This window comes from Myotis yumanensis, unplaced genomic scaffold (genome assembly GCF_028538775.1).
Source record: "Myotis yumanensis isolate MYYU_CA2020_CCGP unplaced genomic scaffold, mMyoYum1.0.hap1 SCAF_1, whole genome shotgun sequence".
Classification (NCBI taxonomy): domain Eukaryota; kingdom Metazoa; phylum Chordata; class Mammalia; order Chiroptera; family Vespertilionidae; genus Myotis; species Myotis yumanensis.
The window spans coordinates 13298731-13324063 of record NW_027223752.1 but is presented as its reverse complement, the minus strand read 5'-3'; the positions used below and the strand labels follow the sequence as shown (position 1 = coordinate 13324063).

The following is a 25333-nucleotide window of genomic DNA, read 5'->3' as shown; positions in this document are numbered from 1 at the left end:
TTAGAAAACTAGGTATTTCTAATTGGCAGCTAGATAATAACTTATACTTTCATTTTTTTTATTTTTTAAGCTCTGAAAAGAATGTCTTTTAAGTTCCAAGTATATAAAAGAGGCATAAATTATAAAATTATATTTTCTTCAAGAAAAAAGGAAATCTCGTTTTCTTCCCCATTAACTATTTGCTTCTTTAAAAAGTCAATCTAAAAATTAAACAACTCACTCTTAAACAACCAATGGGTCAAAGAAGACATTAGTATAGAATTTAGAAAATATCTGCAGACAAATAGAAATAAAAACAAAACATACTAAAACTTATGGGATGCGTAAAAGCAGTATTAAGAGGGAAATCTATAGCCATAAACACATACACTAAAAAGAAAAAGGATCTCAAATCAACAACCTAATTTTAAACCACAAGTAACTAGGAACAGAAAAACACAAAAGTTAGCAAAAGTAAGGAGATAAAGAGTACAGCAGAGATAAATAAAATAGAGAAGAAATACAAAAAAAAAAATCAGTGAAATCAATAATTTTTTTAAAAAGTTCAACAAACTTGACAAATCCTCAGCTTGACTAAGGAAGAGAAGACACAACTAAAATGAGAAATAAAAGTTGTCACAGAAAAAAGATTATAAGAGACTACTATGAACAAATATATGCCAACAAACTGATTAACCTAGAGGAAATGGATAAATTCTTCAATACATGCAACCTACTAAGACTGAATCAGAAGCAAATAAAAATTCTGAACACATCTATGATTGGACGGCCATTGAAGCAGTAATCAAAACTCTCCCAACAAACAAAAGCCCAGGGCCAGATGGCCTCACTAGAGAATTCTACCAAATATTTAAAGAGGAATTAATACCAATCCTCTTCAAACTCTTCTAAAGAACTGAGGGGGGGAGGGGGGACACACACTTCCAATTTCATCCTATGAGGGCAGCATTATTCTGATACCAAAACCAGACAAAGACACAACAAGAAAAACTACACAGACCGATATTCCTGATGAACATTGATGCAAAAATCCTCAACAAAATAAGACCAAACTGAATTGAACAGTACATTAAAATACTTATATATACCATGACCAAGTGGGATTCACATTTGGAAAGCAGGGATTGGCATATGAAAAGCAATCCATGTAATACACAACATTAACAGAATGAAGGACAAATAACAAATGTTTGTCTTGATGCAGAAAAAGTACTTGACAAAATTCAACATCCTTTCATATTAAAAACACTCAACAAGCTAGAATAGAAGGAAAATACCGTAACATAGTAAAAGCAATCTATGAGCAGCCCACAGCTCATGTCATATTCAGTGGTGAAAGACTAAAAGCTTTTCTTCTGAGAACAGGACAAAGCAAGGATACCCACTGTCCCCACTGCTACTCAACATAGCACTGGAGGTCCTCCCAGTGCAATTAGACAAGAAAAACAAATAAAAGGCATCTAAATTAGAAAGGAAGACATAAAGTTACCTGTTTGCAGAGAACATAATCTTACATGTAAAGAACACTAAAGATTCCACACACAAACAATTTAAAACTAATAAACAATTTCAGCAAAGTTACAGATAGAAAAATCAACACACAAAAATCAGTTGCATGTCTATACACTAACAACAGCTAATCCAAAAAGGAAACTAAGAAAACAATCCTATTTGTTATAGCATCAAAAAGAATAAAATACTTAAGAAAAATTTAACCAAGGAGGTGAAAGACTTGTCCAAAAAAACTACATGGGAGGAGATAGAAGAGGGTAAAGGGGGGATAAACGGTGATGGAAGGAGACTTGGAGTGGTGGACACACAACTCAATACACAGATGATGAATTATAGAATTATACACCTGAAACCTATATAATTTTATTAACCAATATCACCCTTATAAATTCAATTAAAAATAAAGAAAATGACAAAACATTGCTAAAAAAATGAAAAATGATAAATGGAAGCACATCCCATATTCATGGATTGGAACTCTTACTACTGTTAAGATGTCTATCCTACCCAAAGTAATCTATAGAGTCAGTATAATCCCTATCAAAATCTCAATGGCATTTTTTTGGTAAAAACAGAAAAAAATTGTAAAATTCATAAGAAATCTCAGGGGACCCCAACTAGCCAAAATAAACTTGAAAAGGAACAAAATTAGAGGCCTCACACTTCCTGATTTCAAAACATACTGCAAAATAACAGTAATCAAACTGCTGTGGTGTCTTTATTGGCATAAAGACAGATAATACAGACCAATGGAATCGAACAGAGAGCTCAGAAATAAACCGTTGCACATACGGCCAAATGACTTTTGGCAAAGATGCCAGGACTACACAACGGGGAAAGGACAGTCTTTTCAACAAATGGTACATGGAAAATTGAATATCTACATGCAAAAGAATAAAGGTGGACTGTAACATGAAGGCTGTGGTAACCTGAATTTTGCCATGTGCCAAGTGTAGGCCTGGGAACAGCATTTTCTTTTGTACCTGGGTTATACCCCCATTTTTTTTTTCAAAAGAGAATTGTAAGTAAAAAATACAAGATGGTACAGTGTAGTTTTAGCTAATAGGTTTTTCAAAGGTACTATGATTAAATTTTACAGGGACGTGAAATACGGCATAGGGAATAAATCAGTAACATTGTAATAATGATGTACGGAATCAGCTGGGTATTGGACTTACCAGGGGAACATTTTGTAAATGGTATAAATGCCTAACTGCTATGCTGTACACCTGAAACTAATATAAAATAATATAGAAATGTCAATGTAATTGAAAAAGTAAATAAATAAATAGCAAAAAATGTAATTAAATTTTAAAAAGTGGAATAATAAATCTATATGATTTCTATTATGGCAACACACCAAATATTATACTTTTATAAGCTTTAATCAGAGGAGAAATCGTAAAGTGTCATATTAGAACAGAAATACACTTTTTTAAAGATAGCCTCTTTTTAAAAATATTTTTTTATTGATTTCAGAGTGGAAGGGAGAGGGAGAGAGAGATAGAAACATCAATGATGAGAAAGAATCACTGATTAGCTGCCTCCTGCATGCCCCCTACTGGGGATCGAGCCCGCCCTTGACTGGAATCGAACCTTTAGTCTGCAGGCCCACGCTCTATACACTGAGCCAAACTAGCTAGGGCAGGAATACATATTTAAACATCTGAGATGGATTTCTTTTAGACTTCCTTTAAGTCACTTTGTGCCTACCTTTTGGTTATTGCCGGCATAGCAGTTTCTTTCCTGGTCCCGGAGGGGGACGGCAGAGAGCCACTAGGTTTCTTTGGTAACACGGTGCCGTTGTTGACGGTGGTTCTTAAAGGCAAGGTCTGCACCAGGGGTCTTGCTGTAAGACAAGCAGAAAAGGAAATCAGAACGTGCCCCTTGTCAAGGTACCTCTTTAAGATCCGTAGAAAGGCTTCGATGTTTACCAATGCGAGCAAAAATGAACAAAGGTGCAAAGGCAACTCACTCAATGGGGATTTTTACCAAGTGGTGCTGGAACACAGAACCTAGACACCACCCTCACACCTCATTCAGAAACTCACTCACAATGGACCGCAGATCTAAGTGTCAAATGCAAAGCGATAAAACTTCTAGATGAAAACATGGGAGAAATGGGACCTGGGTTTGGAGATGACTTTTTTTTTTTTTTTTAGATACAACACCAAAAGGCCAATCCATAAAGAAAAAATTAATAGCTTGGACTTCATTAACATTATAAAAATTTTCGCTCTGTAAAAGACATTGTGAAGAGGATAAAAAGAGAAGTCACAGCCTGGGAGAAAATATTTGCAAATCACATAGCTGATAAAGGATTTGGACACAGAATATTAAAAACACACACACACACACACACACACACACACAAAAACCTCTAAAAACTCAACAGTAAGCAAACAAACAGCCCATTAAAAAAAAAGGGCAAAAGATCCGAACAGACCCCTCACCAAAGAAGATACACAGATGGCAAATAAGCATATGAAAAGATGCTCAGGATCTTTTGTCACCAGGGAAATGCAAATTAAAACAGTAATGAGCTATCTCTATACACCTATTAGGATGGCTATCCTCCAGAAAGCAGACAAAACACCAACGCTGGGCAGGACCCAGCCACGGAATTCATGCCGTGCTGGTGGGATGCGAAAGTGTAGTCACTCTGGAAGACAGTTTGGCAGCTGCTATACATAGTCTGACCATCCAATCCAGCAATTGAGTGACAGGAGGTATTTTCCCAATGATTGGAAAACTTACGTCTATATAAACCTGCATTTAATATTTATAGCAGCTTTATCCATAACTGTCAACAACCGGAAGCAACCAAGATACCCTTCCACTGGTGAGTGGACAAACTCTGGTACGTCCATACAACGGAATATGACTCGGCCGAAAGGGCAATGAACCAATCCATACGACAACAGGCATGAGCCCTATTTCTATGTTGCTCAGTGAAAGGAGCCAGTCTGAAGGCGACATACTGTAGCCTCCCAGGACAGTCTATAAAAGGCAAAACCATAGGGACCAAGGCCGGGTCAGAGGTGGCCAGAGTTTAGCGGTGACGGCGGTGGTGGCAGTGAGGGGAGGGGTTGACCAGGCGCAGCATCGGAGACTTTTTAGGGTGGTCAAACTCTTCTGAACACTACTGTGGTGGTGGAATGTGACAATATGCATTTGTCAAAGCCTAGAGTGAACTTGAATGTATGCAAATAAAGTCAATTAGGAGATGGGGGGACCTCAGGATGGGATGCAGATTGTGACAAAAGAATCTAACTTACTACAAAGATATGCTCTAGCCTCATGGATGGGAGTGGAGAGGAAAGGTGCTGACAAGTAATCCTGGAAGCGAGGGGAGGAGGTAAGATTACAGAAGGAACTGCAAGGAGCCCTGTATTCTACTTAGTAAAGTTGCTTCCCATGGGGGCACAATCCTGAAACCACTATACATAAATACTAGATTGAACAGCTGAGCGAATGCATGGAGGATGGGTGGAGCCAGGCTTCTCGCTGTCGGAGAGGGTGGTAAAGACCAGGAGGGGGCAGGCTGGAAGGAACAGGTGGTGATGGAGCCGAGGAGGAGACATCGGATGAAGCCACGTCTAGCTGGACAGAGCTACAGATACAAAATCGTAGACACGTGTGTGTACACAGGCTAGTGCAAACACATGGCTTTTCCAGCTCTGTCTGCTGAGAGCCTAAAGCAGGGACACCCAGTGCCCAAACCTTGGTTTCTAATATCATTCTACAGTGAAAGGAACAGGGCCCCCTGGGGAAATACCTGCATCTAGGGCAGTGATGGCGAACCTTTTGAGCTCGGCGTGTCAGCATTTTGAAAAACCCTAACTTAACTCTGGTGCCGTGTCACATATAGAAATTTTTTGATATTTGCAATCATAGTAAAACAAAGATTTATATTTTTGATATTTATTTTATATATTTAAATGCCATTTAACAAAGAAAAATCAACCAAAAAAATGAGTTCGCGTGTCACCTCTGACACGCGTGTCATAGGTTCGCCATCACTGGTCTAGGGCCAGGGCAGGAACATACCACATGAGCCTGGAGCATCTTATAGTGCCAGAGAGTAAGGAAGTTCTCACAAAACAACAAAACCCCAAAACTCTGTATTGATGACGGGACGGTGAGTCAAAGGGAGGCGGGAGCCAACGGAAAGCCCCCGACGGCCAAAGCTGGAACAATTTGAGCAACAAAATAAATTAAGCTGCATTGGATTGTAGCCCCAAGTTTAAAATAAATGCCACGAGTCCACACTGATGCACATAAGTGACTGAGTGAATGACAGAAGGAGGAGAAGAGATAAACGCCCCACGTGGTCATCCCGTGTCTTGGCCTGGCTATCGGACGGGAGGCTCCCGGAAGTGGCAGCTGTGACGACACCCCACCCAGAGGTATTCGACATGTATTTGTGGCCCCGGCTGCATAACAAAATCCCTGCTTCAGAGGAAAGGCATTATGTTGCCACTTCTGAGTCACTCCCTCGTTTTGTGCCTTCGGGCCCAGTGGGCCTAGCACACCCGACGGGCAGTGTGACCGCAGGCAAGACCCCCGGGCCCATTTTCCTAACCCATCAAGTAGAGGCTTCAGTCTGCAAGCGCTCCAAGGGCGTCCCCTCCCGCTCTGAGGCCTATGATCCTGACTCATGTGAGAACGGGCTCTGAAAAGCAACACCTTGGTGGGTTCTCTTTGACTTGCCAACCCACAGGAAGTGAAAGGAGAAGAGTCCGAGGCGGAAGTGGACAGGCCCAGGGGGTGGGGAGAGGTGAGGAGAACGGGGAGCTGGAGACCCAGGCACAGGTGTGGCACTGGGGCCAGCAGTGACTTGGCATACATGCAACAGAAGGTCCCCACATACTACCTGGAGTGAAACTCCTGCACACCACCCACAGGGTGCTGACGGGACTCTCTGGCTGTGAGGTATTCCGAATGTCAGGTCTAAAACGTGCACACGGAAGCCTGAAAGGAGCATGTTTCTCATCTTTCTAAGTGGTCGACTGGAGGAACCAGACTTCAAAAAGTACTATCCATGAGAATATATTTTCAAAACTACAGTTGATGCAAGTATGGAAATTCGAGTGTAGCTGGTCAAATCTACCAATGCCTATTGTGACATTGATACTAAGTTATAATCTAAGATCAAGACTGACATGAACAACTCAATGTGCAACATTTGATAAGTAAAACTTCCCACTAGGCCTAAAAATAAATTCAATTATGCAAAGCATGACTATGTGTGTGATTACATGTGAAATCCACAGTTTAGCTTTAGCATATCTGGCAAGTGTGGACCTAGAATTCCCAATTACCTTTTTAAAAATTTAAAATATGTCTATATTTGGAATTGGAGAAGGCTACCTGCTTTTGCTAAATTGTAAGCCAAAGTAGATAACTGATTAAGTGCTGGGGACGATTCCTGTCACCAATACCCAGGGAAACTGCAGATGCTTCTAATTCTACCTTTGATCCAGTAACCCTACTTCCAGGAATCTACCCTAACGATGTGCTGGAATAATACAACATGGCATATGTACAATTATTTTTAAATTATTTGTAAAACAAAGGACCGCCAATAGGGACTGGCATCAACCATGGCTCATCCCCACAGTGGAGTACTATGCAGCGATGTAAAAGGAAAGAGGTATTTTTCTTTCTACTTTTATATACATGTGAACATTTTCATAAAACAAAGTTCAAAAACAATCTTTCTTGGTCTCTGAAAAAGTGACTATACCTACTAACCCTTTTCTATAAATCACTAAAGCATTCCTACCTAAACTGGGGAGGGAGTGAGAAAACAGAAGGAACTGTGGTGTGCTCTGCGCAATAGAAAGCAGAAGTTACTTTCCCTAATAATGGATGGGTAAGGCAAGAGAAAAGGAGAAAGCACAGTCGACGGGAGAGAGGGGAAAAACTGCGCTGTAATTGTGGTTAACCAGGATAAAGAACTAAGTTCATGATTCTTTAATTTAACTCACTGCAAATTTGCTAGTTGTCTCTATCTAATAAGATTTGTGAAGGGACCATAACATAGTCTTTCACACAATTATGTGCTGAATAAGATCTACTGTACTTGGGATACTTTGCCAATCAAATCAGACCTTGAGAAAAGAGCCCTCGTTCCCAGTCATATAGTTATGCATTTCTTAAAGATTTGACTTGATTTGCATAATGCGAATCTGAATAACATTGCTAAGAGGTGAGCACAGCAAAGCGGCATGGGTGGCAGAAAGAGCCCCCTCATGCGTCCAGTGGCCTTGGGGTCCAGACCCAGATCCCCCCTCACTAGCTGTGTAGCCTGGGGCAGATTATTCCGTCCTGGAGGCTGCTGCCTCCTCCGTGAAATGGGCATGTTAATACCTCCCTCAAAGGATTGTGGGAGGTGAAATGAACTGGTAGACCCAATATCTACTGCAAAGCCCAGCCCCTAGTGGCTGAGTGGTAGCTACGGTGACATTTTAAACATCAGGAGAAGTGTCCGCAGCGGAGGCTACACAGTTAAAGATCACCAGCACCGCCAGCAGGGGTGTTTGGTTATATTTATTAAGTCTCTGATCATCAATGAGCCTATTGATAAAAAAGTCTGCAAACGTACATGAAAGTTTTACAAAAGGCAAGCTGTCCAATCGCAGCCAAATTAAAATGAGCAACAGGAGCTACTGGCTGGTTAATGTCAACAAAGCCCACGACCCAGATGCTGGGGCAACAACCATATTGCAACCCACATTTTACATGTGGAACCCCATGACGCTCTCCTGGCGCTGACAGGGAAGTTAGCCGAGCACGTGTACAATGGATCCGTTATTCATTTAACAAATTCGTGAAGCACGTGAACCAACTCCAGCCCCGGAAGTCAGCGGAGAGCCTGCTGCTTGCCTCAGAGCAGCGAAGGTCAGATTCGGTGAGAACGGAGTCACTTTTAAACATAAATGTCTTTTGCTTATGAAGGACTATACACCAAAGAACATTCAGAAGCCAACTAAAGTAGAAATGTAAAACATCATACTCCTACCACTGAGGGGAAAACCCGATAAATAACTGTTGGTATGGTTCTTTTAAATGTTTGCATAGATTTGGTCTATGTAGTTGGAATTACACAGTCTATACAGTTTGATATCCTGCTTTTGACTCCTAATATAATACATAATACATGAGCATTTTGCTGTTGTTTCCAATCAGATATTTTTAAAGATACACAGCGTCCAATCAGGAGGTGCCACAGTTTTCTGGCCATGCCCTGCGCTTGCTTCCCCCTATTGTTTCCCATCCAATTCCCCTTGTGCATATGCCACAATGAACCCCTTTATTCACCAAGCGTTTTCTGTATTTACACTCACAATAGCAGCAGATAAAGGGGTCAGTTCATGTCATTCTACCAGCAGTGAGTGCAGCCCCACTGCAACCACAACGCTGAGAAAACATGAATACTAGCGAGAGTTTTAGAACACATGCCCCGGTTGATTCTCTCTTCTCCGCTCTATGGTAAGCCAAGTTCAGCAAATCTTCCGTCTGCACGTGGATCCAATGTGGACAAAGCTAACTTTGCAGGCAGACATTCTCTACAGTAAAGACACAGGCGAGGCAACCAGTTCTTAATATTAAAAAAATACATAAAAGGAAAAAGAGATAGCACGGCGTGGGGGGCTTGGCTGAGTTTGGCTATGAGCCAGTATCACTGGGCTAAGAAGAGTTGGGGAATGAGTGCCGGAGGCCATTCTAAGGCAGGAGAATATTGTAAAAAGGACGAGTAGCCCGAGACACACTCCCTCCACTTAAACTAGGTCCACAGGCACTTGTGGGGGTGGCCGCAGTCTTCCGTCTCAGGAAGCCTCACACTTGATCTGAGTGAATATTTAAAAGTTAGAATGCCACGTGTCCAGGCTGGTTCAGGCCTGTATTAGGATGGCCAGCCAGAGTGAAGTGATAATAATGTGGCCTTTTAGAAACCAAAGGAGGTTTGTCTAAAACCCATCTTCTCTAAAAGATGCCCCAACCAAACCAGGGCTGCGGAGTACCAGCTTTCCAGGCAGGGGGTGCGCGTGTGGGCCAACGTGGCCCTCGGAAGCAACAGCACCCAGAGCTGGTGAAGGACACCTCCTCCCAGCTCCAGTGTCCTGTGTGGAGGGAGCAGCAGGTGAGCCGGGAGAACCACTCCTCCCTCAGGGCTCCACCCGGCACCGGCCTCTGGGTCTTTCTCCGTTTCTGGACGTGACCTTCTGGCTGTTCTGCTTTGATTTCCTTTCACTTATAAAAAGGATGTTATAAGAAACACCAGCTCTAACCATGAAAAAAGTGATTTCTCCTACGAGTTTTATAAAAATCAAACTTCACTCTTTTTTTAAAATCCTCACAGGAGGATATTTCTTCCATTGATTTTTAGAGAGAGTGGACAGGAGGGAAGGAGGAAGGGAGGGAGGAAGGGAGAGAGGGGGGATATAACCTACAACTCAGGTATGTGCCCTTGACTGGGAATCAAACCTGAGATCCCTTGGGCACAGGCTGGCACTCCAACTACTGAACCCCACCACCAGCCAGGGCGAACTTTACTGTGAATCAAGAAAAGGTAACTCCTGGACAGCCATCTCTTATTATCTCCCCTGCCCCGCCTGCCCCCACCCCCGCCCCCCGCTAATTTTCTAAAAATAAAGACATTGCACAAGTCTGGAGTTTTACATGAAGCAACTACTTCGAATGTACCCTTTAAGATACAGTAGTCATCACAATTATTTTTGGAAAGCTGAGTAGGTCAAGAATACCTAAAATAACCTGGTTTCTATTTAAAACGCCCGATTGCTTTGCCATTTAGTAGGAGAGAAAGATTACTTGAAAGAATTATTCAAAATGCAGACGTTGCTAACGTGTGTATCTCATAGGAGCTGGCGGTGACGACCCCAAAGCACAAAGAAATAGACTTCCTTCCACAGGAATGTGAACACAGCCGAGTCCTGGAGGAACAGCTCGCACCCGCGGGAGACAGGCCCCTCCTGACTCCAGGAAAGCATGGGAACTGTCAATCACCTGTCAAATCCAAATGAAATAAGAAAGTCCATTTTAAAGGGACATTACAGCCCGGCTGGTGTGGCTCCGTGGTTGGGCATCTGTATCTATGAACCAGGAGGTCAGGGTTTGATTCCTGGTCAGGGCACATGCCCGGGTTGCCGGACTCGATCCCCAGTGTAGGGTGCGCAGGTGGAGTCGATCAATGATTCTAATCATTGATGTTTCTATCTCTCTCTTCCTTCCTCTCTGAAGTCAATAAAAAAAATAAAAATAAAAGAAAGGGACATTACAGGCCACAATCTCAAATGTTCTAACCCAGTGGTTCTCAACCTTCTGGCCCTTTAAATAGAGTTCCTCATGTTGTGACCCAACCATAAAATTATCTTCGTTGCTGCTTCATAACTGTAATGTTGCTACTGTTATGAATCGCAATGTAAATATCTGATATGCAGGATGGTCTTAGGTGACCCCTGTGAAAGGTTCGTTCGACCGCCAAAGGGGTCGCGACCCACAGGTTGAGAACCGCTGTAAATCTAACCGAAGGAATTCCACAGACAAGAGGAATTTAATTCCGCTTCGGAGGGTGGCCACGAGGAAAAGTCATTCTGGCAGAAGGTGAGCCACGTGTATGGGCTGGAAGCAGACAGCAGGGCACTAACCAGCCGGACAGAAGCTGTCAGGAGGCAGTTCATTCCCAACATTCCAAAAAGAAGGTCCCTACCAAGTGACTTAAACAAAAACACTGCCGTTGTTATGTGTTGTTCCCAGTGCCCCGGGAAATGAGTGTCCATTTCCCAGAAGCCCACGGGGCACAGGAGCCTGGGGGAGGCTGCGCTCACGGAGAGCAGAGAAGGGGATTCAAGGGAAACGGGGTCGCCCAGGAGGAGCTCACTAGCTAGTGTGTGTGTGTGCGCGCGTGCGCGCGTGTGTGCGCGTGTGTGTGTGTGTGTGCGCCTGTGTGTGGGTGTGTGCGTGCGTGTGTGTGCGCGTGTGTGTGTGTGTGGGGGGGGGGGGGTGGCGAGGATAAACCTCAGGGCTCTGAGCGCCTCAGGGAGGGCCCGGCTCCGAGCCTGGCATGCGGCCCAGCCTCAGGTGTAAGGTGAGCACTGAGAAGGGGAGGGGAGTTAGCCAACGCCTCCCAAGGGCACCCACGGGAGGGCGGGGTTTCTTGCAACTGAACTCTGTTCCAGAGAATCTGGATGAACAACTATTCTCATTCCTCGGCCCCCCGAGCATTTACTGGTCACCGACAACTGTCCCCTCTGGGCCGCACGTCACCGACATCAAGGAGAACACTGCCCTGCCCCGCGGGGTGACTGTCCACGCTGTGGCTGGGGCTGGGGCTGCGGCTGCACTCTTTCTGCGTGTGGGTCCCTGTTAGTATCAGAGCAGTGCAGCGGCCCGGGGAGGGGCCGACCAAGAGACCGACCCTCTTGCACTCCTGGCGACACGAACACCCACCTTTGGTAGGTCCTTTCCTGCTGAGCACGGCCTGTTGCTCCTCCGTGATGTTCAGCCGCCGCACCACGTCGGCCAGAGCTGACTTCAGCAGCTGGATGTCGTCCTCTTGCATCTGGACCCGCTGCTCCAGGGAGGCGATGCGGTCCGTCACCTCCATGCTACTTGCCGCGGAGGCGCTGTCATCTGAACCCAAGGAAAGGAGCAAGTGAGTCTCACGTGCACCCCAGGGAAGCAGCCCGGCACACACGCCAGCCCAGCCCAGCCGTCGCTGCAACAGAGTAATTAAACCCAAAGGCGGCGGCCTCCCTGCAGAATCACCTGGAGCCTTCAAACAAAAGGCTGCACTTCCTTCGACTAGTCTCCCTCCACCTTGGGAGTGCTCCTCACTGTTTATTTATTTATTATTTTTAATGCTCACCTGAGGATATGTTTTCATTGATTTTTGGAGAGATAGGAGAAACATCGATGTGAGGGAGAAACATGGGTTATCTCCCATATGTGCCCCAACCAGGAATCGAACCTGCAACCTTTTGGTGTACGGGATGATGCTCCCACCACCTGAGCAACCCAGCCAGGGCAGGGCTTCTCATGTTTTAGACTGTGTTGTAATTGCTACTGTATTTTCTAGATGCAGGCCGCCTTATCTCTTCCATGATAGCAGAGGACCTCGGAGGTAGCGGGGTATGGGAACCTGTCCATTTCAACTTCCCACACATGGCCCAGTCCACGCACGGCCTCCCAGCTTTGGCTCCAACAATGCACAGGTAGGTCAGATAGTCACGAGGCCACACCACCCATCGGGCAAGACCTTTAGGGACTGGCTACGCTGACCAAGCAGTATGAGGGGTCCATCTGTGCGGTGTGCGTACCCGTAGGACCATGGTAACCACATTTTCTTGTACGGAACCGCTGGTCCCCATTCCTCCTCAAGGGGCACCAAGCCCTGCGTGATCTTCCCGCCTCCCTGACCCCGTGTATGTCGTCTCCCCTTGGGCACCACGCTGCGGCCGCGCTGACCCCCCTCCCGCCTGCAGCTTCCGTATCTGCTGCTGCCTTTGCCTGAAACATTTCTCAACCAGCTTTTCCCATAATCAAAGTCCTCGATCTTTGTGTCTCCACTCAAGTGGGAGCCCTTCAGAGAACCTTTTTAACAGCCTTACTAATGCTGCCACTTGGCAATACTTCAACCTTATTTCTTGCTTCAGAGCTTCACTGCAAACTCTGACTGCTCCTGTGCCTACTCACTGCCTCCGTCTCCGAGCTAAAATGTGCACATCAGAGTCGCTCTGCTTCCAGGTACAACAGATCCTGCTGGACAGCACCCCCTGCAGAAAGCAAGTATGAAGCCTGGAAACACACACAACAGCTTCCTGAAGGTTCTAGAAGCGGGCCCCGCAGCACAGACACTCTGATGGGGGTTTACATGCGCTTGGCAGAGGCAGATGGACAATGACGCAAGTAAATTCCCTCGTCTGTGGTGTTCAGCCAGAGCCAGGTGCACGTATGCATGGAGCCACTATAACGTGAGTGTTCACTTCTCTAAAGTCAGTGCCTAGATTTCGAGGTCACATGGTAATAAGTATACGTTTAACTTTATAAGAAACTGCAAAACCATTTTCCAGGGAGGCCATACCATTATGTGTGCCCACCAGCCATGTAGCAGAGCTTCCTTTGCCCTATATTCTGCCTGTGGTTTTGTCAGTATTTTATATTCTAACCATTCCCACAGGTGTGTAGTGAAATCTCACCGTGGGTTTCATTTGCATCTTCCTAATGGCTATTGACATTGAACATATTTTCCGAGGCCTGTTTGTTCTCCGTCTCAGACTTGGTGCTCGTGAGAACATAGTCAAATGCCTCTTCCTTCTTAAAGTGATGTCATGGGTCCAGGTAGCACCTACATCACCTCTGGTCCCACAGGCAGAAAGAGGACCTTGAGGCTCTGCCCTTACTCTGGATCTTCAGGTGGCTCCTGTGGCTATGACTTTTAAGTTGAATTACCGTCTTACGGTAAAAAGTGGCACAAAAAGATCTCCCAGTAACCTGGCTGTTTCATTGTATTCAAAGGGCGAGGGAAGCGCACTCTGTTCTCCGTTCCCAGGACTGTCTCGTTACCTAGAGATGAACACAGCTGTTGGCCCTGCAGGTCTGGTGCGGCTGCCTGAGTGAGTCCCGGAAGTCTGAGGGGCTATCAATTTAAAAAGGTTCACTTAGAATCTGCCCTTCACCTTGAGATGTTCCTACTTCCTTCTCTCGAATCACTTAAAACAAGAACAGCAGCCCTTTATTCCCACTGTGCCTGACGCTTCGCCTCTCGGTGTCTCTCCAGGCCACATAGCATCCTCCCATCGCCCGGTGACACTGGAGAAGCGTCCACCTCATCTCGACTCACGCAGCAGAAAGCGACAGGCTGGGGACCAGTGGAAGGCTCGGCTCTTCCCACTGTATCGCGTGGTCCACCCAATGACGGGCATTCATTCCAGTGGGACTTGCATGGTACTAAGTAAAATATGCATCATTTTACCTTTTCCAAAATATTAGACAGATGTATTTGGGGGGGAGGGGATCTTATTACAGGGTTTAGTATTTTAGAACCAGTCAGGTGAGCCGGGAGGAATGACAACCTTTCACTCAGCAACCTGCAGGTAGACTTCTCATGACAGCTGGCTTTCCATGGTGGCACTGTTTTCGGAAAAGCTGTGTTATACTGTCACACCTGGACCATCCTGAAACAGAGAGGCCGTGTGGGTAGGCCCTACCTCCTCTGCTGCATCAGGGTCTGGACTGGCCCCTCGGATGTGCAGCTCTGAGCCCCTGCCCTGGCTGGGGGGCTGCCGCTGCCTCTCTCCTAAGACTCCTTGTTCTCCCCTGATCGTGTGGGTCAGTCAGGAACCCCGAGCCTTGTTCGTCCCTGGCCTGGACCTGCCACGTGAGCGTCAGCCCTGAGATTCATCACAGAAAATCAAAAGAACAGACCCTACCCAGTGGTCCACCTGTCTCGACAGCTACCGTTCGCGCCTGACTGTCAAGGGATCCTACAACAGCCCTCGGCTGGAGCGGATGCGGCCTCTGCCTGCTGATGACAGGAACTTCAGCAGAGCCTCTCAAATCTGGGGCGGGAAGGGGAATGGTATGAAGATCTTTTCTGAGTCTTTGGTTGTGAAACTGGAGACCAGGAGAAACACATACATCACCTTGAGAAGCAACACCCGACTATGCTGAATTCAGATGACATGATGTGGTTTAAAGATAACCCATTTTTTTAAAAAATATATTTTATTGACTTTTTACAGAGAGGAAGGGAGAGGGATAGAGAGTTAGAAACATCGATGAGAGAGAAACATCCATCAGCTGCCTCCTGCACACCCCCTACTGGGAATGTGGCCGCAACCCAGGTACAAGCCCCTGACCGGAACCGAACCTGGGACCCTTCAGTCCGCAGGCCGACGCTCTATCCACTGAGCCAAACCGGTCAGGGCAAAGATAACACTTTTTTTAAAAATTTTTTTATTGATTTCAGAGAGGAAGGGAAAGGAAGAGATAGATAGAAACACCAATGATATGAGAGAGAATCATTGATCGGCTGCCTCCTGCATGCCCCCTACTGGGGATCGAGCCTGCAACCCGGGCATGTGCCCTTGACTGGAATCAAACCTGAGACCCTTCAGTCCACAGGCTGATGCTCTATCCACAGAGCCAAACCAGCTAGGGCAAGATAACACATTTTTTGTTCAATTCAGTAACATATGATTGACCATCCTTCTGGGCCAGACCTCGTGCCGGCAATGCAGTGACCATGCAACCTTCTAAACTGTAGGGCGCTCAGTCTGCCAGGGGAGAGACTGGCCCACAGATAACCAGCCCAGAAACAGAGGACCCAGTGAGAGCGACCGATCACCAGCTCGGCAAGAAGGCCGGCTCCACGAGGACCAAAGAAACCCAGACCAGAACACAGGTGCGGGAGGAAGAGCAGGATTTCAGGTGAACTTCTGAGTTTCAATGAATGAAGCAAGAATAAGAACAATCACAGAAAGAACAGCCTGGACATTCTCGAGTTGAGTATGTAGGAAACAATGACCTTATTTTGAAATATACTCTCTTTTCATTTTTGCCTGACAAAGACCTCCCAAGGAAGCCTGGGAGCCTTCAAAGTCTTTAGAGTGTCCTTTTAATACCACACACATACATGTACACACACACAAATGCACACACACCACACACACGAGCACATGCACACACACATGCACTCACATATGCACACACGTACACACACACCTCTACCTCTGCAGAAGTTATCTTGCTTCTTGTTTCTGTGAGAAACTACAAGACCCAGGTACTTCAAAGCTGTTCAACCCTTTTCCCCGCGGTCTTAAAGCAAACACGGGATCCTGCCTGCAGCTGAGCAGAAAAGCGGCCCCCAGTGACGTGTGACACAATATGCTTTACAACGTGACCTCTGTGCTGGGCCCAGCGGCACAGGGAGCACAGGCAGGAAGGGCGCATCCAGCGTCTGGGACAGCTGGGATGACAGAGGAAAAAGACTACAGCCTTTCAGCAGCACTCCTAGCAAGTCCGGCAGGTTGCCAAGTCCTAACCATAGAAGGAAAGATGAAAATTATGGAGGTGGGGGAGGGGCGAGCAGACAAAATAATGCGCATGCGCGTAGGACTTGGAAAAGATCTGGCGCTGTGGTCCCAATTCTATTTTACAGGGAGAACAACTATTGCAACATTCGCCCGTTACATCTCTAGATAAGATGTCATTCATTGGCTCCTAAACTGACTTAACAGAAAGTCATCTAAAAAGGTAGCTTTAAGAAGAGGTTATTTGCTACATCGTTTCAAAACCTCTCAGCAGAAAGAACATGCGCCTTGGCTGGTGCGGCTCAGCTGGCCGGAGCATCATCCTGTGCACCGAAGAGTCTTGGATTCCACTCCCAGTCAGGGCACACACCTGGGTTCCCCAGAGGCAATGGATTGATGTTTTGTTCTCACATTGATGTTTCTCTCTCTCTATCGCTTCCTCTCTTTCTCTCTCTCTCAAATCAGTAAAAATATATCCTCAGGTATGCATTTTGAAAAAATAATAAAATAAAAGCTATTATTATATTAGATTTTTCTATTAATATTTCCATTAGTACAAAATGTTTCTGTTTGAAGTACTATACAGTTACATTATCATAGGACTGACCGTCTTCTAGACCAGTGGTTGCCAACGGGTAGTCCATGGACACTGGTGGTCCATGAGGTCGGAAAGGTTGGCGACTGCTGTTCTAGACTGAATAGTTCGGATTAGTTTCAGACAATATCCCCTCACATGAAAGTTTGTCCTTTGATAGTTGAGATGAAAACTCTTGCCCGGCTGTTGTGGCTCAGTGGTTGAGCATCAACCCATGAACCAGGAGGTCAAGGTTCAATTCTAGGTCAGGGCACATGCCCAGGTTATGGGCTTGATCCTCAGTAGGGGGTTTGCAGGAGGCAGCTGATCAATGATTCTCTCTTATCATTGATGTTTCTATCTCTCTCTCCTTCTCCTTTCCTCTCTTTGAAACGTGAAATCAATAAAAAACATATTTAAAAAAAATCTGTACATGTGTCCTCAGCTAGTGACCACATATTAAAAATAAAAATCAGAAAAGAATAGTTCAAATGTTAAAAATCCACCAATGGGGCTAACGCCAGGTAACTGGTTCTCCAGGACAAAACTTCCTAATACCCATTGATGCCGGTGGGCCGTCTTCGGGATAATCCAGTAGGTACGTGGCTCGTGGCAGACAGGAACCCTGAGGACACCTGGCTTCTCGTGTTCAGCTCACCTGTTAGGTTCCTATCAAAAAAGTGGGGCTGCCACAGGCTAAGGTTAGACCCTAAAGCAGTGATGGTGAACCTTTTGAGCTCGGCGTGTAAGCATTTTGAAAAACCCTAACTTAACTCTGGTGCCGTGTCACATATAGAAATTTTTTGATCTTTGCAACCATAGTAAAACAAAGATTTATATTTTCGATATTTATTTTATATATTTAAATGCCATTTAACAAAGAAAAATCAACCAAAAAAATGAGTTCGCGTGTCACCTCTGACACGCGTGTCATAGGTTCGCCATCACTGCCCTAAAAGAAGGTCCGAGTCCTAACCTCCCACCATCCACATCCCTTTTTAGTGGTGGTTGTTATGGTAAAACTTTTTCTCAGCTTTTCTTGTTGACACTGTGTAACTACTTCTTAAAAAGTGCCATCAACTTCTGCTTCTAGCCAAGATGCAATGACAGCTGCCCCTACGTGAAACAGCTACAATGAAAACTACATGACACAGACAGGCAGGGACAGCGATCGCTCCCAGGTGGTGAGCAGGAGAGGAGACCCCGAGGCAGCTCCCAGGAAGTGATGTGGGGAGGGGACCCCCTCAGTTGGGGAGACCGAGCTGGAAGCCCAGAAACCCACCAGGACTAGAGTTCACGGGACAGAGGACTGAAGAGGAGGGAGGGGCTGCAAAGAGGGGAAACTTCGGGAATGAGCCTTCAGCTGAGAACTGACCAGTAGGGATGCGGGAGGACATTCCCCAGGGCGGGGAAGAACTATCTGAAGAAAACAGACAGCAGGGCTCACCCAGCGCTGGGCAGAGTTCCTGCCACCACCAGCCTGAGTGGAGACCACAGAACCCACAGGCTGTGGAGAGAACTCGGAACATTTCACCCGAGGCGGAATGCTGGTCCCCTGACAAAGCTGCTTCCAAGTAACACAACCACAGCCCAGAACTGAGCTCAGGAGTGTTTATAGGAATACTAGGGGCCCACGCACGAAAATTCGTGCAAGAGCAGGCCTTCCTTCCTCCGGCTGCCAGCACAGGCTTCCCTTTGGCACCCGGGACCTGGGCTTCTGTCCTCCAGCCCCCGGCAGGCACCCGGGACTAGGGTGCCTGCCGGGGGCTGCTTCCCTCCACCCCGGCTTTGTCCAGAAGGACATCTGGAATGACGCCTGGAAGGACATCTGGTCTAATTAGCATATTACCCTTTCATTATTATAGATAAAAAGATCTGGCCCCCAACAAGGTAAAATTCACAATGCCTGGTACCCAATAACAATGGCCAGGCAGGAAAATATGACCCATAGTCAGGAACAGAATCAAGCAAGCAAGACTAACCCAGAAATGACACGATAATAAAATGATTAGACAAGGAAAAGTAGACAGTTATTTTAACTGTATTATGTATGTTAAAGAAGCCTGGGAAAGGCTGAGTATGTAAGGTAGAGGTATGAAAGTGTGTGTGTATTTATTTTACATATATACCATGTTTCATATTATGTATTTATATTACATATTCTGAATTTTATGTGACATTTATTTACATATATTTATGTTATATGTGTATATTACATAATTTTTAAAATCAAGCTTCTAGAAAGCGACAATGCACTGGATGAGATTAACTGAAAAGATTAGTGAACATAAAGAAACAGCAATAGAAACTATTCAAAATGAAATACTGAGAGAAAACAGATATGAGAGAGAGAAAGAGAGAGAGAGAGAGAGAGAGAGAGAGAGAGAGAGAGAGAGAGAATGAATGGATGAATGAATGAATGAATATGAATAAGAATAGAGCACCAGGGAGTTCGTAAGACAACCTCAAGAGTCCTAATATCTATATAACTCAAGTCCCAAAGGGGAGGAGAGAGAGGAGAATTTAAAAAATCATTAGAAAAATAATGGCTGAAATTTTCCAAATTTGAAGGAAGTGATAAACCCACAGATCAAGAAGTTCAGTGAATCCCAAGCACAAGAAACATGAAGAAAATTTCACCAAGGCAGAGCGGAATCAAGCTGCTTCGGACCAGCGGTAAAGAGATAACCTGGTGAACTAGGGGCACAGAACCCCCTCACTTACTTCACGATGAGAAACGTGCTTCCCCCTGAGAACGGGAGCGAGGCGAGGAGGCCGCCTCCCATCGCCCCTGTTCGACCTCTACTGGAAGTCCCGCTGGTGCAAGACAGGAAAAAGTAAAATACACAAACTGGGAAAGAAGAAATAAAACTGCAGATGACACAGTTATCTATGTAGAAAACTCCAAAGAACAGATGAGAAAAACTCCTAGAATAAGTGATTATAACAAGGTTGTATGATACAAGGTTAAATATAAAAGTCAACTGCTTTCCTATGTGCCAGCAATGAACAATTTGAAATTAAAAACACACCACCATTTGCAATAACACACAAAAAAAGAAAGATACATAGGTAGAAATCCAACAACATATGTATAGGATGTGCATGCAGCTAACTATAAAATTATGATAAAAGAGATAAACAAAATGAGTTAAGGATCAGCCCTGGGCAGGTAGCTCAGTTGGTTAGAGCGTTGTCCTAATACGCCAAGGCTGTGGGTTTGATCCCCAGTCAGGGCACAAGCAAGAAGCAACCAATGAATGCACGAATAACTGGAACAACAAATCCTTGTTTCTCTCTCTCTTTCTCTCTTTCTCCCTCCCTTTCTCTCTCTCAAAATCAATTTTTAAAAAATGTGTACAAGATCTATATGCAGAAAACTATACAATCATGATGAAAGAATTAAAAAAGATCTGAAGGAATGGAGAGATATTTCACGTTCATGGATTAGGAGTCCAACTATTGTTATGTTAATTCTTCCCAACTTGATCTGTAGAGTCAACACAATCCCAATCACACCCCAGCAAGCTATTTGGTGAATACTGACCAACAGATTCCAGAGTTTCCATGGGAAGGCCAAGGCCCAGAATAGCCAACACAATGCTGAGTGAGGGCGACAACTCTGAGAAATGACACTCCCCACACATCGAGGCAGCTAATCTCCGACAAAAGAGCAGAGGCAACTCGAGGGAGGAAGGACAGTATTTTCAACAAGTGGCACTGGGACAATCAGACACCCACAGACACAGACCTTACAACGTTCACAAAATGAACTCAGATGGCATAGCATGGAAGATCAGGAAGCGTTTTGAACTGAATGAGCGTGAGAACACAGCATATCAAAATTTGCGGGATGCGGCTGAAACAGTTCTTAGAATTTTAAAGCACTAAACACCCAGAATAGAAAAGAAGAAAGGAGAAGGAAGAGGAGGAGGTGGAGGAAAACTACCTGAGCTCCTACCTTAAGAAACGTAAAGTAAGCCAAAGAGAGGAGGTGCTACACAGCAGAGCAGAAACCAATGACACGGACAGAGCATGGGGGCAATGAAGCCAAAAGCTAGTTCTTGACAAAGCAAGTAAAATGGACAAACCCGCATCCAAATTAATCAGGAAAGTAAAAGAGAAAGGACACAAAATACCAGCATCCAGAATAAGAAGTGACAGCACTACTGACCTACAGATCCTAAAAGGACAGGGAGTACTAAGAAACGCTCTATGTCGATAACACACTAATTCTTGGAAAAACAAGATCTACTCAAGTTCATGCAAGAATAGATAACCTAAATCGCTTTATTGAAATTTTTGAATTTGGGGTTAATTTTCCCCCCACAAAAAAATCCCCTAGACCCAGATAACTTCACTGGTGGATTCTACCAAACATTTCAGGAAGAAATGACACCACTCTACACAGACTTCTTCCAGATAAGTGGAGAGGAGGGAATATTTCTCAGCTCATCTATGAAAGTCAGCCTTATTCTAATGCCAAAATCAGACAACTATATTACAAAAACAATGTTGGTTAGCACCTGGACCTGTTACACTGTGTGGGAGAGTAGGTGGAACACTACGTGGGAGTGCACGCGGTACACTGCGTGGGCGTTATGTGTTATACTGCGTGGGAGTGCACGCGGTAGACTGCGTGGGAGTGCACGCGGTACTCTGCGTGGGAGTGCACGGGGTACTCTGCGTGGGAGTGCACGCGGTACTCTGCGTGGGAGTGCACGGGGTACTCTGCGTGGGAGTGCACGGGGGTACTCTGCGTGGGAGTGCACGCGGTACTCTGCGTGGGAGTGCACGCGGTACTCTGCGTGGGAGTGCACGGGGTACTCTGCGTGGGAGTGCACGCGGTACTCTGCGTGGGAGTGCACGGGGTACTCTGCGTGGGAGTGCACGGGGTACTCTGCGTGGGAGTGCACGCGGTACACTGTGTGGGCGTTATGTGTTATACTGTGTGGGGATGTATGTGGGAGTGTACATGGTGCAACCACTTTGGGAAACAGTTTGCACAGTTCGCCTACAGTTCGGTCCAATCATTCTACTCCTATGCATTTACCCAAGAGAAACGAAACCACAATTTCATGCACAGACCTGGACACAAGTGGTCAAAGTGACTTGACTTGTAATGGCCCCAAACTGGAAACAGCCCAAATGTGGCCCCAACAAATAAATGCATAAACAAACCGGGGTATGTCCACACCATGGAGAGCCTGCTGAGTAATAAACACATTTCACATGGGTACACGCAACGACATGGGTGAGTCTTAAAATAATTACACTGAGTGGAATAAGCCAGTGAACAGAGTCCGTGCTGTGTGACTCCATTTACAGGAAACGGCACAGGCGCAGACCAAGCTGTGGGTGGTGAAGGGGCACAGAGAACCCTCAGAGGAGGACGACCACGTCACTGTTGTGATAGTGGCTGTGGTTTCAGGGGTACATGCGTATGTCAAACGTACCCACTTGCTTACTTAGTAAGTCCCGATTGTTATATGTCAACAATACTCCAGAGAGCTTTTTAAAAAGGGAGAGGAAAGTAGAACAAAACCCACACAAAAAACACCAAATATACATGTGTAAATTATTTCAGAAAACCTACGTAAGTGTCACAAGATATCAAAAACTCTTCTTCATTAAATGAGACAGGATACAAAAAAAATGAAAATACTCAGCTTATAGCATTTTTTTCTTAATAGACCTTAAAAATATTTTAAATCAAGGCCAGTGCTACATATTAGTAAAACTTTGTTTCCACCCCCACCCTGCCCCCCATCCCCAGTTTTACTCTCTTAGACTAGCTTTGAAAATCCCACTGGGAATTTCCAATTCCAAATTCCACGGAAGATACAACACCCCTCCCCCTCCCACCGTCCCCCGACTCCTGTCACAGCTGCTGATGGTGCCCATCCCGGGGGCTGCAGCTTCCCCACCCGCTCTCTTCCCCTTAGAGGTCGGAGAGTGAGGCTGAGGTTAACCACCAACGCAGCCACTCAGCTGGATATTCTACCCAAGAGGACCTGTGCCTCTCTGCCTGCTTCCAACCCCATGCAAAATGCGTGGGGAAGTCCCACTCAGACTACGGTTCCATACCATCACGTCTAAGGAGCGTTCAACACCCTTTGAGAGGATACCTGGGCAGCGAAGTGGAGCATTTCCCACGTGACATTCTGCCGGTTGGTTCTTCGAGTACCATTTGAAGTTTAATTTGAAATGTGAATACAGTATGGGGGGGGAGGGGGAGTGAGAGAAAGTAAAACAGTGGGGGAGGAGGGGGCACAGGAGACAATTAAAATATCCTTGCCAATCTGGAACCCTCAAAGAAGCAGCGTCCCAGAAAGCCAGGCGTTAGGAGGGTCCAGCCTTTTAAAGAGCCCACTTTTTAAAGTCCGAACCATTTAGTTCAATGATGAAAAGATCATCCAGTTTCAGAAATGGGCAAAGGACCTGAACAGACATTTCTCCAAAGCAGACACACAAATGGCCAACGGGAACACGAGGACATGTTTAACATGGTTAGACATCAGGGACCTGTAAATCAAAGTCATGAGACGCCCCCTCACACATACCAGGATGGCTATAACCAACAAGATGGAAAATAGCAAGCTTTGGCGAGGATGCGGAGAAACGGGACCGTACATCGCTGGGAGGGATGGAGATCGGTGCAGCCCTGTGAACACAGTGTGGTGGTTCCTCGGGGAGTTAAACATAGAATTACCATTCCACCCCCAGGTGTGCACCCAAAAGGATGGAAAACAGGGACTCGAACAGACTTACACACTTGTGTGTTATCACAATGGACAAAAGAGGGACACACCCAAGTGTCTACAGCATATTCACACACCACAAACGCACGCCGGCCTACTGGGTCCCGGCGCTCTCCGAGGGTGGGTGAGCTGCCAGGGCTGCCATAACAAAGCCACACAGGCGGGTGGCATAAACAACAGACATTTTTCCCCCCCATAGTTCTGGAGGCTGGGAGTCCAGGACCAAGGGGTGGGCAGGGCTGGCTTCTCCTCAGGCCCTTCTCTCTCCTCGCCGCCTTCTCTGTCCTCACCTGGTCTGTGTCCTACTCCTCCTTCTTTTAAGGACACCAGTCCTACGTAACCAGGGCCCATCCTAGCGACCTCTTTTTAACTTCCTTATCTCTTTAAAGATCCATCTCCAAAGACAGTCACTTTCTGAGTTACAGGGTTAGGGCTTCAACATATTGGGAGGGGGGGGGGGCGGTGGTTATGCAATTCGGCCCCTAACACACGGTGTTCACAGCACCCAGGCCTTCCTCTCCGAGGGATCTGCACACACTGCTTCCCCCTGGCTCCCGCGGCCGCCAGGGTATCTGCAGTCCCCAGAGGCTCCCTGTGGAGCAGGATGTCACTGTTGCATTTATTTTGCACCTACTATGTGCACAATGCCTGGTTTTGAATGAATAAGAATGGGTGGATTTACTGACACTGTCCACGGGCTGAACCCAGTATCTGGAGCCGCCCTGACTGGTCTCCCCCAGTGTTCACGGCCACAGTGCGGGTCTGTCCTCGCCACACCAAGTCCTTTGCTTGTGGAACATTCCTGGTCACAACAGAGTCCTAATGCCCTCTGCTCCCGACTAGTTTCTTCCCTTTGTCATCAATGTGGACTTCAGCCTTTTCCCTCTAGAATGGAATCGAGTTTGTAACACCCACAGAGTCCTCAAACAGCCTAAGAGTCTTTTTTTTGCTCTATTTTTTTTTTTTTTTTTTTTTAAGAAGCAGGATGATACTAAAATCGGACAGGACCCTGTGTGTAAGGTGGTGGAGACACCGGATTCAGGGAACAAGGGAAAGTCTCCATTCGTGGTGGGACCCGAGCCACAGCGCTCATTCCCCGAGACCAATGGGGACTTCGGGCCACTGCAGCTGCGGCTTAAAGTGACGATGCTGATGCTCCAGGAGATGCTCCCAGCAGTGCTCGGAGCTGAGTGGCACTGCAGGCTCTGGGAGGGAGAGATCAGGTGGAATTCCTGCCCTCCTCCCGCGTGCTGGGTGCTTCCTGGTTCATAGGTCAACCACTGAGCCACGCCTGCCAGGCAGGACGCGGTGCTCAACCTGGCAATACCCTGGGCCACCAATCTGAGTCACTCAGTCACTAGCTCATGTACTTCAGGCTCCAGCGAGGACCTGCTCATCGACTTTGCTCACCTGTTCACTGTCCCTCT

At 46.1% G+C, this 25333-nt stretch overlaps 1 protein-coding gene across 3 annotated transcripts in view; it reads right to left on the bottom strand.

Moving 5' to 3' along the window:
* LOC139009879 (echinoderm microtubule-associated protein-like 1) overlaps positions 1-25333 on the bottom strand; it is a 142813-nt gene that overhangs the window by 44044 nt on the left and 73436 nt on the right. For all 3 annotated transcript variants that reach the window (XM_070414005.1, XM_070413997.1, XM_070414012.1), the window contains exons 2-3: positions 11989-12171; positions 3226-3361 (exon numbers count right to left, since the gene is read on the bottom strand). In XM_070414005.1, coding sequence (XP_070270106.1) covers positions 3226-3361; positions 11989-12171 — 319 coding nt within the window. The remainder of the gene's footprint in view (positions 1-3225; positions 3362-11988; positions 12172-25333) is intronic.